A 15,229-nucleotide genomic window follows, 5' to 3' on the forward strand; every position below is an offset into this window, starting at 1 on the left:
AAGATGGGTGTGGTTGTTGGATGTCAATCATCTCAGCTTCAGGACATCACTGCAGGAGTTCCTCAGGGTAGTGTCCTCAGCCCAACCATCTTCAGCTGCTTCATCAATGATCTTCCATCCACCTTAAGGTCAGAAATGGGGTTGTGTTGTTTGCTGATGATTGCACCATGTCCAGCACCATTCATGACTCCTCAGCTCCCAAAGAAGTCCATGCCCGTATGCAGCAATATTCAGGCATGGGCTAATAAGTGGCAAATAACATTCGCACCACGCATGTGCCAGGTAATAACCACCTCCAACAAGAGAGAATCCAATCATCTTCCCTTGACACTCAGTGGCATTAGCTTTGCTGAATCCCACTCTATCAACATCCTGGGAGTTATCATTGGTCAGTAACTGAACTGGACCTGCAATATAAATACTGTGGTTACAAGAGCAGGTCACAGGCTGGAAAATCTGCAGCAAGTAACTCACCTCCTGACTCCCCAAAGCCTGTCCACCATCTACAAGGCACAAGTCAGGAGTGTGATGGAATACTCTCCACTTGCCTGGATGACTGCAGCTCCCACAACACTCAAGAAGCTTGACACCTTCCAGGACAAAGCAGCCCGCTTGATTGGCACCCCATCCCCCACCTTCAGTGTTCACTCCCTCCACCAAGGACGCAGTGGCAGCTGTGCGTCCCATCTACAAAATGCACTGCAGCAACTCACCAAGACTCCTTCTACAGCACCTACACTTGGACTGCAGTGGTTCAAGAAGGCAGCTCACCACCACTTTATCAAGGGCAATTAGGGATGGGTAATAAATGCTGGCCTAGCCAGCGACACCCACATCCCATGAAAGAATACGAAAACTGTGTTGCCATTTTTAGCCTATTTCTTTTAATGGGTTACTGCTGGCATTACAATTGAAGAGCCTAGGCTATGGCATGAATGAATTATGATTTGAGTTTACACTGGAAATTGCAATAACATAACTATACACTTTCTGGAATTATTTAAATGCACAAAGAGGAATCTAATAACACGCTGCATCCTATCCTACCTGATCTGTAATCACAAACTGTGATCACTCCATCAATTCCACAAAGAGTCAAGAAAGGTATAAAACTGTAGGTAAGAGAAACTGTTGGTGCTCTTGTCACAGTTGGTATACGTAGCAAACATCAACATTTCACATTAATGAGCAGTGTTTTTCTGCTGTTATCTGCTTATCACCACTCAGGGAAAATTCAGATGGATTTAAATTTCCCATGGTCACACAAGAATCAGGCACGGCAAAGTTCAATCAGCCGGTTCAGATACTTCAGAATGAATCTGAAGCAGCCAGCAGCAAGGAGGCTCAAACTTTTAAAGTTTTAATTTGCTTTATTGTACAATAGTATGATGAGAAGTAAACCTAATTCAGCATCAGTAGCTCGGGTAAGTATAAGAAATGGGAGAACCCATGCCAGTTATGCAAGATGGAATTAGCCAACCTAATTTACTGCCATAAATTGGATTATGGAAGCCACCAGCACCCCTGCCTGTCAGGACCTCCGATTTCCCGTAAAAAAAAAAAAATAAGCTAATTTTGTTCTGTTTTGCACGTGGGCAACGCTTTTTCCTCAGCTGCTACAGCAGGAAAAGGACAGAGATCCAGAAAACAGCTAACTGCCCCACAATGGAAGGGCCTGCAGTGTTTGTATCTACAGAAGAAACAAGGAGTGTGATCTTCCCAGAAGGGAGGATGGCTCAACATCATGGTATTTGTTTCAGCTGCCCAGCCATCTAGGCAGGAAGCAGGATTTCCCCTGTGATATTGCCAAGGAGGGGCAATGAAGAGTCAGCATGCAGGGGAGGTGGCCAAGGCAGGCAGGCCTTCTATGCTGCCAGCTCAATCAGAGCGTTGGTGGCTCTGCAGGCTTAATTTTGAGGCACACACGTAGGGTGGCAGACAATTATTTTTTTTTTGCTGGGGTCTTTGCGGCTGGCAGCCATCTCCTTGGGCCATGGAGCTTCCAGCTTCAATGACCCTACTGGGAAACCACAGGATGAGCAGCTCCTTGCAGCCGATTGCCTCCCCTCATGGCAGAAGAGCAGCTCTACCACTGACAAAATGCCAGTGGCCTGGGAAAATGGCCTTTAATTGGGCCTTTTATTGTCTAAATTGGTCAACCACCTCCAGTCAGTGGGCAGCCGAGCCACTGTTTCCACTACTCGGAAAGTTTCCTGGTAGCAGAAGGGGTCGGGGAGCCATCCCGATGTGGCTTCCCTGCATTTTACCTGCCCTCCGCCTTCTAGCCCAAGCATGCTCTCCCATGGCAATGAGGCAGAAGTGACATTAATATGCCTACTGCCCCATTTTCCTCAGTCTCCATTTGGCAGAATGAGCTGATAGTGAGCTTTACTCCTGCCAAGGAGTGGGGTTCCCCCAGAAGAATGGGAATACTAGAATATTGGCCAGAACCCAGGAATACAGAAAGGTTCGGGTCAGATCAAGTGGAAAGCACTTTGGGAGCAATCTGTCTGATATACAGTTATGCTGAGAAGGGGAGAAAAATTGACTCTCATCTAGTTCAATTAGACCTTTACAAAGTATAATTTCTCTTTATCAATAATTTTAAAAATCTGATATTCATGAAATATGCTGATACACTTAAGGAGTTATAACTGAATGTATGAGGTAAACAGTACTTACACTGCCAGTTCTGATAAAAGCAGGAAGATTATTGTTAGAATCAATGACATTAATCTGTACTGTTACTGTACTGCTGAGGATGTTCTCACCATTGTCTCTTGCTTTAACAGTAAGGATGTAAGATTTGACCCTCTAAAGCAGAAAAGATATACAAGCAATCAAAAAAATATATTATATTTTAAAAATAGTTTTCACATATCTATTGTTTTAAGAGATTGATTCATGATCAAAAGGCAAGACAATGACAACAAGTGCACAAAATTTAAAATGAAATGCGTAAGGAAGTGTTTTTTTTAATCCATTCATGGGATGTGGGCATCACTGACTAGGCCAGCATTTATTACTCATCCCTAACTGCCCTTGAGAAAGTCGTGGTGAGCTGCAGTCCATGTGGTGTAGGTACACCTACAGTGCTGTTAGGGAGGAAGTTCCAGGATTTTGACCCAGCGACAGTGAAGGAACGGCGATAAATTTCCAAGTTAGGATGTTGAGTGACTTGGAGGGGAACTTCCAGGTGGTAGTGTTCCCATCTATCTGCTGCCCTTGTCTTCTAGATGGTAGCAGTCACAGGTTTGGAAAGATCTAAGGATCTTTTGTGAGTTCCTGCAGTGCATCTTGTAGATGGCACATATTGCTGCCACTGTACATCGGTGGTGGAGGGAGTGAGTGTTTGTGGATGAGGTGTCAATCAAGTGAGTTTCTTTGTCCTGGATGGTATCAAGCTTCTTGAGTGTTGTTGGAACTGAATTCACCAAGGCAACTGGAGAATATGGCATCACATTCCTGACGTATGCCTTGTGGAAGGTGGACACGCTTTGGGAGGTCAGGAGGTGAGTTACTCGCCACAGGATTCCTAGCTTCTGACCTGCTCTTGTAGCCACAGTATTTATATGGCTAGTCCGGTTCAGTTTATGGTCAATGGCAACCCCCAGAATGTTGATAGTGAGAGATTCAGTGATGGTAATGCCATTGAATGTTAAGGGTCAATGGCTAGATTCTCTCTTGTTGGAGATGGTCATAGCCTGGCACTTGTGTGGTGTGAGTGTTACTTGCCACTTGTCAGCTGAAGCCTGGACATTGTCCAGGTCTTGCTGCATTTGGACATGGACTGCTTCAGTATCTGAGGAGTCACAAATGGTTCTGAACATTGTGCAATCATCAGCGTGCATCCCCACTTCTAGCCTTATGATAGAAAGAAGGTCATTGATTAAGCAGCTAAAGATGGTTGGGCCAAGGATATATCGGGTTTTCATAAGACCACACCTGCACTATTGTGAAAAGTATTGTGAAAATTTTTTTGTCGTAGTCTGCAGCCAGGTCGTTTAAGTGCCCGGGTCCTTTAAATATTTTTCGTGGCTGAGCACCTGTGCTAACTTAAAGGGGGGGATTTGTGCACAGCCTGCACAGGGCCTTTGAGGTTGCTGTGCAGCCCCATGGCCATGCAGCTCAGGGGGAACTGCATACAGTTTTGGCCTCCTTATTTAAGGAGGGATACATTTGCTTAGACGCTGCGCAATGAAGGTTCCCTGGGCTGATCCTTGAAATGAGAGTGTTGTCCTATTAGGAGAGATTGAGTAAAATGTGCCTACATTTTCTGGAATTTAAAAGAATGCAATGTGATCATATTAAAACACACAGAATTCTTAGAGAGCTTTAAAGGGTATATGGTGAGAGGTTGTTTCCCCTGGCTAGAGATTCTAGAATTAGGGGTCTAGATAGGGGTTGGCTGTTTAGTCATGACATGAGGAGAAATTCCTTCAGAGGATTGTGAATTTTTGGAATTCTTTATCCCAGGGGGTTGTGGATGCTCAATTGATGAGTATATTCAAATCTGAGGACCTATTGGCCTACAGCTTATGTTCTAAAAGAGGTAGCTGGAGAGATAATGAATGCACTGATTTTGATTTTCCAAAGTTCCCTAGATTCTAAAATGGTCTCAGTGGATTGAAAGTTAGTAAGTGTAGCAATGCCGTTCAAGAACACTAACTCCTGCCGCCACACTGGAACAGTTGTCCTTGAACACTTGAGGTCCACTCTGTCCGCTGGCATATGTGGGTTTCTCCTTCAGTTAGTCACTGTCGTGCACCTGTTGTCTGCTTCTGTTCACCTCCTCTTGCTTGCCACTGCACTCCCAAGCCCTCAATGCCCTCTCCTGAGCCCAGATGCCCACTCCCGAGTCCTCTCTGCCTCTCGCTCACCAACCTCCTCCTGACGCCTCACCGCCTCCTCCTGAGCCCTCGCTGCCTCTTGCTCTTCACCGTCCCCCTGAGAGACCCCACCACCCCTCTCCTGACCTCTTACCACCGCCTCGCAAACATACACCACCCTGCTCCTGACACCTCACTGCCTCGCTCACAATAAGTGAGATGTCAGGAGGAGGACAGTGAAGTGGGATGGCGACAGTGTGGAGAAAGGTGGGGTAAAAGCGAGCTGGGTGGACAATGGGTGCACAACAATGACATCAGCAGTGTGAGAAACTGCACACGCACCGGCAGATCAAGTGGGTGTCGAGTGAGCATGTGTAAAGGTGCCTGTGAGACAGCAGCATACACAGCCATTCAGGAAAGGAGGGAGAGAGAAAGCAGTGATCTAGCAGGCCAGTTAGTCTAACATCAGTTGTCAAGAAAATTACTTCAGGGGGCTGTCGGAACTCCATCAGGTCGACTCCTGCTCCTATTTTTTATTTATGTTCCTATGATAGGTTTTGGGTTACTAAGGGAATTGAGGAATATGGGGATAGTGCGGGGAAATGAAGTTGAGGTAGATGATATTATTGAAAGTCAAAACAAGCTTGAGCTGCCTTAAGCCAAAGTCCTCCCCCTATTTATGTTGTTTTAAAGGTTGATTGTCTGATCAGATGCTTCAGACAAGGAAATGATCAGCACAGGGAACACAAATTGAGAAATCAGAGCCCTACACCCCCGCACCCCCCGCCCAACATTGTCCATCCATCAATTTAGTTGTTTGCAAAATCAAGGTTTTCAGACCTGTGATTTCCTAAGCACTGTCTTTTGCAAAAATTTTCTTCATTCATTCTTTCAACTATGTTAACAAAGAAGTTCATTTTGCACCTCCTTAAAGCTGGACCTGTGACCACTGGCACCCCAATGTAGGAGCCTCAAAGGGACTTATCCTTGGACCCCTGTGGAATAGAGGGTCTGTGGGCAGTGCAAAGTTGACAGAAAATTTTTTTAAACTTTCAGACCTCGCCAAGTCAATCAGAGTCTATTTTTATAAAGTGGCATCAAGATTATTCCCTTTCCTTTTCCAAGTGTAATTCTGCATGTTTTGTCCTGCTTGTAACAACTACTGCCAGGAGATCTGCTGTCAGGCTAAGTCATGCTCATCTGTCTTGTTACACATCCACTGTAATGCATCTGCAACCATTCTGACTTCCAGCATCCAGCTATGCCTTGGTCAGCCCCTTTTTCTGTCACCCTCTGTCCCCTGAAGCAACTCTCCTTACAGCTCCGATCAAATGGCAAAATGCTGACATTATCTTTTCTGGGTGTCATTTTTTAGAGTTTGTTATGTTTTTGCAATTTCAAGCACCTCTTTATTTATCTAATGGTTTATATGTGGTATCTTAAGCATCCCTAACCTCCCTCAATCATTCCACCCTCACATAATCTCCAAGCTTTTAAAACCCAAGTTGGGTGCAACCTGATTTATTTCATCTTCTTTACTCTTCTCAATCTGTCTAGAATCCTGTGTTATCATTTGCATGGCACTATCTACAAGGCACAAGTCAGGAGTGTGATGGAATACTCTACTTGTCTGGATAAGTGCAGCTCCAACAACACTTGACACCACCCAGGACAAGCAGCCCACTTGATTGGCACCCCATCCACCACTTTCAACATTCACTCTCTACACCACCAACACACAGAGGCAACGGTCTTTGACAATCCCTTCCAAACCTGCAACCTCTACCACCTAGAAGGACAAGGGCAGCAGATAGATGGGAACGCCACCCCCTGCAAATTACCCTCCAAGTCACTCACCATCCTGATGTGGAAATATATCGCCGTTCCTTCACTGTCCCTGGGTCAAAATCCTGGAACTCCCTTTCTAACAGCACTGTGGGTGTACCTACACCACATGGACTGTAGTGGTTCAGGAATGGCAGATCATGACCAATCTCAAGGGCAACTAGGGATGGTCAATAAAAATGCTGGCCCACCCAGTGATGCCTACTTCCCGTGAAAGGATACATTTTAAAAAAGATCCTTTACCTTAATCTTTCAAAGTCAAAAAATGTCATTTTCTCATATACTCATTAAAACATTGGCATACCTCATAATTTAGGCATCCTGTAAAACTTATTGCTCCATTTGTACCATTGATGTAAAAATGACTGGAATCTTTTGAGGGTTTCTGAGAAACCAGCGAGTATGAAATATGTGAGTTCGGATTGTTTTTCTCATCCTTATCTGTGGCATTAACTCGGAAAATTTCTTTACCTAAACAGAGCATAATTAATTTTATAAAGCCATTACTTATATAATATTGAGTCATATTGCTCATTCATAACATGGCTGTTATGTTACATTGAGCACTACTTGAACATCTTGTAATTTATTTTGATGCCTATATATTCTATATCACACACCCACAAAACCTCATTGCAATAGATTTACATCACTTTAAACAACTACTGACTGCTCTTGGTTTCAGAATTTCCCAATGCCATCAGCCACCATTGTATATGAATGAGATATGATGCACAAGGGACAAGACTGATCTTAATGCTCACAAGATATATTTGGATAAAGCAAGCCTTTCAGTCTAACTGATCTCATCCCTCCTTAGTTACCAAACCCATCCTCTTCCCATTATTCACAGAATCACAGAGTGCAGAAGAGGCCCTTCGGCCCATCGAGTCTGCACCGACACGTGAGAAACACCTGACTACCTACCTAATCCTATTTACCAGCACTTGGCCTATAGCCTTGAATGTTATGACGTGCCAAGTGCTCATCCAGGTACTTTTTAAAGGATGTGAGGCAACCCACTTCCACCACCCTCTCAGGCAGTGCGTTCCAGACTATCACCACCCTCTGGGTAAAAATGTTTTTCCTCACATCCCCCCTAAACCTCCTGCCCCTCACCTTGAACTTGTGTCCCCTCGTGACTGACCCTTCAACTAAGGGGAACAGCTGCTCCCTATCCACCCTGTCCATGCCCCTCATAATCCTGTACACCTCGATCAGGTCGCCCCTCAGTCTTCTCTGCTCCAATGAAAACAAGCCAAGTCTATCCAACCTCTCTTCATAACTTAAATGTTTCATCCCAGGCAACATCCTGGTGAATCTCCTCTGCACCTCCTCCAGTGCAATCACACCCTTCCTATAATGTGGCGACCAGAACTGCACACAGTACTCCAGCTGTGGCCTCACCAAGGATCTATACAATTCCAACATGACCTCCCTACTTTTGTAATTATTGTATCTAGTTGTTTCTCAAGTGAGTGTCCTAGCTTCTCTTAACCTTTCCTGGCAACCCAACCAACTCTTGAATACCCTCTATTTAAATAAATACTTTTTGAAGTCTGTCCTAAATCTGTTCTTCACAAACTTAGACCTGTGCTTTACTGTCTTCATGATCTGTTTGCAATAAAGTACTTTCTGTGCTTATTGTGTCTGATCCATTAAGTATTTTACATTTCTCGGGGGAGGAGGTGACATAGTGCTATTGTCACTAGACTAGTAATCCAGAGACCCAGGGTAATGCTCTGAGGAGCCGGGTTTGAATCCCACCACGGCAGATGGTGAAATTTGAATTCAATAAAAATCTGGGAGATGATGACCACAGAACCATTGCTGATTGTTGTAAAAACCCACCTGGTTTACCAATGCCCTTTAGGGAAGGAAATCTGGCATCCTCACCTGGTCTGGCCTATATGTGTCTCCAGATCCACAGGTTGACTCTTAAATGCCCTCTAAACAAGGCCAATTAAGGATGGGCAATAAATGCTGGCCTAGCCAGCAACACCCACATCCCATGAATGAATTAAAAAAAAACCTTTGAAGACTTAACATTTATATCCTTAACATTTATACCATTGAAATCAATTCCAGTGCATCTGTACTTCTGTAAAGATAGTGATTTTTTAAAGATTTGTGGCATTGTTTTTGACAGTACATTAATAGTTGATGTAGTTTAAATGAGCCTAAAATCTAACTAGCATTAAATTCCATGGTCGGCCATTGTCCTGGGTTTGGTCTGCACTCCGGTTTGTTTCAAATCTCAGTTGAATGATTGTTGGAAACCACAGATTAAAAAGAAGGATGACCAGGGGAAACCCATTTTCATGCGCCCCCTGATAGCTGGTTCAGAACTTCAACACTTCCTGAGCTCACCTGACTATCAGTAGACTTTAACTTTGACATATTTTGGGAAAATAAGAGGGCAGAAAAGAAAAGAAGCAGCTGGAAGAGCATGCAATTGATGCCTTCTTGTATCTTGCTTTTGGCTATTCTACAGTTGTGAACCTGGACAGTGAGCTGAATTTTCATGGTTAGGGCCTTGAACCAAGAGCAAAAATTTGAAAAGAGCACATCAGTTCGGCTACCCACCATGTCGCCACCTCCCAACAATCCTGTCAGAGGCAAAGTGAACATGACAGAGGCTACCTGCCCAGAAACAACTGGCAGCCAATTAGACTCATTATTGGGCCAAATAGGGGAGACATTCTGCTGCTGCTGCCGGAACCTTAAAGATGATGGCTGGGTGCACATTGAGGCCGGAGCCCATCATTTAACTGGAGGTGGCCTCCAGGTGGCAGGCCGGGGAGCCATTGATGCCTCCTCAGCCTCCTGGTGGCAGGCTAGGGTATACATAACTATTTTATCTGAAAATTAGTTGTGAGAAGTCAATAAGGACATTTCCTTCTCAAAGCGGGGTGAACAGTAAGAAATTGGGGTCTTGAATAAACAGGTATTTTCTGCATAATATAGAACCTTGATGCTTCTACACAGCATTGATTCTCTCTCTGAAAACAGGATTTCTAAACACTTTGACCTCTAAACCATCTTATTTCAGGCTGCCATGTTGACATTCCTAAGCTGGTAGGATGGGATCTTGTGTACCCTCTTATCCATGTAATTGTTTAGAAAAGACCAAGATATGACCCTCCTCATAATGTAAACTAAAAACTGACCTCGAGCGGGATGACAAACAGTGGGGGTGGTAACCACCCTGACGTTTGGAGTACATGTCCTGTATCCATTGGTCAGAATAGTTAGATAGATGATTGACACTGGGTAAGCTACCAGCCCCCAAAAAAGGGTATAAATATTGGTACATTACTGGTGGTATGGGGCTGAGGTACTGCTGAGGTGCTGGTGAGGTGGCAGCGCTCATTGGGCAGCTGCCTTCTTCAAATGGAAGAAAGGATCAGAGGAGGAGGAGGAGGAAGATAGAGAGATCGAGGGAAGAGTTTCCTAACATTTACTGGAAAGTGGAATACTGTTATCACAAGCTGTTACGGGTCGTATACCTTTCTCTATCTAATTAGTTAAACGTATCATATACAAACTGTTGTCCCTTAATAATCTTAATAAACCATTTTGAAATTACTTATGACTAATTGACTGCATATTTAGGTATCTGTGAGCCCAAATCCATCACCCTAGCACAGACCCATTGGAAATATAATGGCTACAACTGCGCCCGCAGGCCATCCTATTGGGTGGTTCCCCTCGCCAATGGTGGCCTGAAAATTGTGGCCAGGAGGAATTTTTTACATTTTACAACCCTGCAGAGAGTACTACCATTTTGAGGTGCCTAGCTCAGCAGCATGCACGCCTCGCAGTGGTGCTGTTGGTTGGACATCGCTGCAAGGCCTCCCAATTCTGTGATCTGCCCAGCATCCTTAATTGGACAGGGTTCCTGGAGACCAACTCTCAACTGGTCACTTCTGGAAAGATTGCGAGCAAAGTCCCACCATAGCTACTTCCGAGTTTTTGCCACAGAATTGAGGCCGACATGAGGATCACGACCCAAATGGGAAAATCCAGCCCAGTATGTCAGCAAGCTATTAAGCCATCTTGCTCTTCACTTAAAAAAGCACAGCTTACTAAGAGTTTTCCTTACTTGATTTTTAACTAATTACATCTTTTAAAGGATGAACTTAAGCCAACAATTTACCTTCGGCAGTGTTTTCAGGTACATTTACTTCATATCTTGAATCATTGAAGATTGGTGCATTGTCATTGATATCTTTCACTTTAATAAAATATTTCAATGTTTGATCTACCTTCTCAGAGGTTTCTGCACTCAAAGCATCAACATTGAACTGAATAAAAAATATAAATTGAGATAATGGAACATTAAAATAAGGTATCTTTGATTAAATCGTAATGAAAATTCTGATTTCAATAATGAACTTAATGAGCTCATTTATTGCTTCCTGTATCGCTTTTGGATTAAGTTTTCTGTCAAAAGTGGATGGAACATTGGAAGGTAGGATGGTCTCCCTTATGGGTGTGCAATCCTGACCCAATTGTTCTGTGCTGTGGTCTGTACCCCAGAAATCCAATGAATTCAAGTGCAGGGACAAGTAAAGCTGCTTCCAGACTCTTTTTAGGAAAACCTTCTTCATAGTTTTCTGCAACCCACAAGCAAAATGACAGGACTGAACAACCTTGCTATGTCCAGGACACAAAATTTCATTACTAATCAAGTAGGCATCAGCTACCTGAGAAGTGTTAACACACTTGAGGCAGTGATCATTCGACTGTTCAGAAAGAGCTAACAAGCAATCTCACTAGCATAATGTTGACACATTTGTGAATACAGCTGTAGAGTGCAATGACTTTGCAGAAATGGCTCAATAATGGATTTGTAAAGCCTTTTGCACTGAGCAGGGCTATCCACCTGCCTGATCGGGTGGATTTAAAACATTCTGCCTGAAGAAAGGAATTTCCCCTGGTGTTCTGGCCAGCATTAATCAAAATCTTCAAAATAATTAATTGGATTGAAAATAGAGTAGGATCTTTTTGCATTAATTAACTGCCATGTTTACCAACACAACAACAGTTATTATACTTCAAATGTGTTGGTGATAAAACACTTTGGGTTGCTTGAGCAAGTGAAGGACTATAAATAAGTGTAGGTTATCTTTAAATGTTAAACTCTCACATTATAGGAGGGTACAAAACAGCAGACAGTAAGCTGCCCTAGAAAAAAAATGATACTTCATTTGTGCTCATAATATTCCCCAGCTGCTCTCTTTACAAAACAAAAACACATCAGCCTTCAGTATGCAGCTACAGGAGAATAGGCAATGGGCAGCACTCCTTGAAGTATTAATATCTCAGTCTCATAATACACCAAGGGTGCAAGCTTTTGATCTGACTTAAGGAAAAATTGAGGATAATTTGCAATCAAGGAAGCAGAAACGAGGTGGAACACTGGAAGCCATGTCAATTAGATAAAATAGATAAAATAGCATATTTCCACATCCACTGTCTGAATAAGGTGAAGAAGAAAATCTCCAATCATGATGAATTGAAAAACTATCATGATGAATTGAAAAACCATCTGATACTAACAAAAAATGTTAAGTTACGTGAAGAACTTACATTTGTGGATATGGTCATTGTATAACCTTAAAAAATTTTGAATAAATAATGTGGGTTATCTATTGCAACAATTTTATAAAAATTTTATAATTTTATGAACATTTGGTAAACATGAAGAGATAAAAGAAATATTAAACTGTACTGAAAATGTTGGTGTTTTTTCACGATCAACTGTGCGAGTAATCATTATTAATCCTGAGCTTTTGTTTAGATAGAACAAGCCCATCTCTGGTGCTGTGTCAACTCCACCACCACTCAGTCTGAATATAAGTTTCCCCTGAACTGATTTGTCATTGTTAATCTGCCAAAATAAAATAAAGATCACAAAATATTATAAATAAAATCCATGTGACTTCCCTTGATCAATAGCTCTCATGGTGTAATTGAATGGTCAATAGTCATACAATGTGATCAAATGACCCTCTTATGCGTAGCTCACACAATATGATTGAACAAACTTTAGTTTACTGTTACTTTAGCAAAAATTTATTCCACCATCAATGTCATCCAAAACCTATTCTAATTTAACATTGCCTCTGAAACTTTTTAATCCCCTGTTTGCACCAGGCTGCTTTCTAACATTTGGTTCTATAATTTACCTTATTTCTTTACACTACTCCTTGGATTAAATTGAGTATCTGAGCCCGAGATTGTTCATTTTTACTTAACGATCTTAACAAAATGGGTAAACATGTGTTAGAGTGATAAGAACACAGTGAGATAACGAGGCATCTGCTCATTGGGAGGGATACAACTGGAGGTTGTACTAGGCAGTGTAGCGAAATGTGATAACTAAAAGATAGAAATATGCTATGCAGTTCTTCTCTTGTCAGCCATCCTTGGAAAAGCAACCAAGATGATCTCTCCCAGCATAAGTTTGAATAAACCTTTGTTTACTAGGAAAATCTCAAACCCAAGCAGTCTCATCTTTTTACCACAACACTCCAATCAATTACCAACCAGTGTTACAAGATTCCCTCCAATTCCATGCAGTTGCATTTTTGCTAATAATCTCTTGTGCAAAACATTATCAAATTAATTATGTAAATCTTTATAGATAACATGCATTCGCACTTCCCCAACCAACATGCCATAGATCTCAAAAAATAACTAGATTAGTCAGACATGCTGTGGCCTTCAAAAGATCAGGCTGACTCTTTTTGATCAGTTCATGCTTGTCAAGTAGTTGGTCACTCTGTCTCTGATGATAGGTTCCAGTTACTTCACCACAAATGCTATTAAACTGATGGGCCTATGGTTAACTTTGGTTTCTCTCCCCCTTCTTAAATAATAGTCACATTTGGAATTTTCCAATAAAAATGCATAATTCCTGAACCTGGAGAGCATAGAAAAATTATGATTACTACATCTGCAAGTTACTAATCTATTTATTTTAACACACTGAGGAGAAAGCCATCAGGAACTGGAGATTGTCTATCTTAAGTATCATATGTTTATATATTTTTACATATTAAATCCACTAAGCTCGTTCCCTTGGCTTATTTTTTAGGTTCTCTTGTACCATAAGTATCTGCCCTTCTTTCTCCTGTGAAAATGGATACAAAGTACTTTAGCAAATCTGTCATCCTTTAATAACAATTATAATCGCACTTGTAGCTGTCTTTATTAGTCCACATTCCCTTTAGCATCCTCCTTAATGTATTTATATAAACTTTTACAGTTATGTTTGATATACTTTACAGGTTCATATTCTTTTTCTTAATTTGTTTTATTACTTTTTTTTATATCCCTTTGATGTTTTTATAGCTCTCCCAGTCTGTTTGACTTCTACTTGAAATCTTTTATTTTAGTTTAATTCTGTTTCTTATCTCATTTATTGACATCATGGTTGCCTAACTACACAAATGGAGTCTTTGCACTATATAAAATGTGCCCTGGGAGTAGCTACAGTGTACTACTTATCACAAGTATTGGGCAAGCTTAAAGATATATGTGGAGCTGTGCAAGGGCAGCTGCAGCTAACATGTACTATGGTACTGGTATTGTCAGTGGCTATAACAGCCAACCCTACTTTCGAATCCTCTAGCCCAATTTTAATTCCATGGAAGTGGGTGGGTTTTGGATGGCTTAAAAACTTGCCCCTTTCCTTCCATAACTTTGCAAGCACTTTGCAAAGCTGTTCAATGAAGAAAATAGTCTCAATTGTCAAGCAGGGCCATTCCATTTAATGCCACCTCATTCTATACCATCTCCAGTTTGTCAGCCATCAACAAAAGGTTGGAATATTGCACAATGCTTCATCTTTGAACCACAGGTTTGTTTATCTGCCTCCACAGCTATTGGACTTGACCAGCAATTTTTATTACCCAAATAACATTTTTATGGTTGGTGCATACATTTTTAAAAATTATTAATGTAAAAACTACCAATATTTTATCCCCATAATGCAGCTACTTAGCTTAAAGTGGCTACATTCTTTTACATTTAGGACTACCCATCAAGTAAAAAGAGTTTTGTGGAAAACAGTGACTTACTCTTACACCAACTTTCGGAAAAGGTCCTTTATCTTCTTCCGTGATATGAATAGTACCTAGAACCCACATTCTCTTCTGGCGGCGTAATATAACCGGCTTCACCTCTTCACCTTCCTGTGTTCCAAAGTGCTGAAATAAACATCTTGCTATTTAACTCTGTATTATTCTCAATTTGCATTTGCCATCATGATTTTCTGTGAGACTAATCAATTATGTTAGAACAGATCAAAAAAATGCAAACCAGAAAACCACTCACAATCTTTTTGATTTGTAATAAATTCCTAGATATCTTCATTGGAATAGATGAAGATCTGCTCCACTTTCTGATAGACCCCTAACTACAGCACTGTTGTGGATAAATTATGAGATAGCTCCCCATATTATCAAACATCAAGCACTGAGACTGTACCCTGCACAGCTAGTGTAGACCAATGCCACCATTCTGTGGAGCTCTGGAAGACTGTG

General features: G+C 41.8%; 1 protein-coding gene across 3 annotated transcripts in view; it reads right to left on the reverse strand.

Moving 5' to 3' along the window:
- Positions 1–15,229, reverse strand: part of LOC144688571 (cadherin-like protein 26) — a 116,195-nt gene that overhangs the window by 77,513 nt on the left and 23,453 nt on the right. For all 3 annotated transcript variants that reach the window (XM_078555308.1, XM_078555307.1, XM_078555306.1), the window contains exons 3-7: positions 14,765–14,893; positions 12,412–12,570; positions 10,834–10,981; positions 6,979–7,145; positions 2,683–2,814 (exon numbers count right to left, since the gene is read on the reverse strand). In XM_078555308.1, coding sequence (XP_078411434.1) covers positions 2,683–2,814; positions 6,979–7,145; positions 10,834–10,981; positions 12,412–12,570; positions 14,765–14,893 — 735 coding nt within the window. The remainder of the gene's footprint in view (positions 1–2,682; positions 2,815–6,978; positions 7,146–10,833; positions 10,982–12,411; positions 12,571–14,764; positions 14,894–15,229) is intronic.

Source organism: Cetorhinus maximus, chromosome 13 (assembly GCF_964194155.1).
Source record: "Cetorhinus maximus chromosome 13, sCetMax3.hap1.1, whole genome shotgun sequence".
In the NCBI taxonomy this organism is placed as follows: Eukaryota; Metazoa; Chordata; class Chondrichthyes; order Lamniformes; family Cetorhinidae; genus Cetorhinus; species Cetorhinus maximus.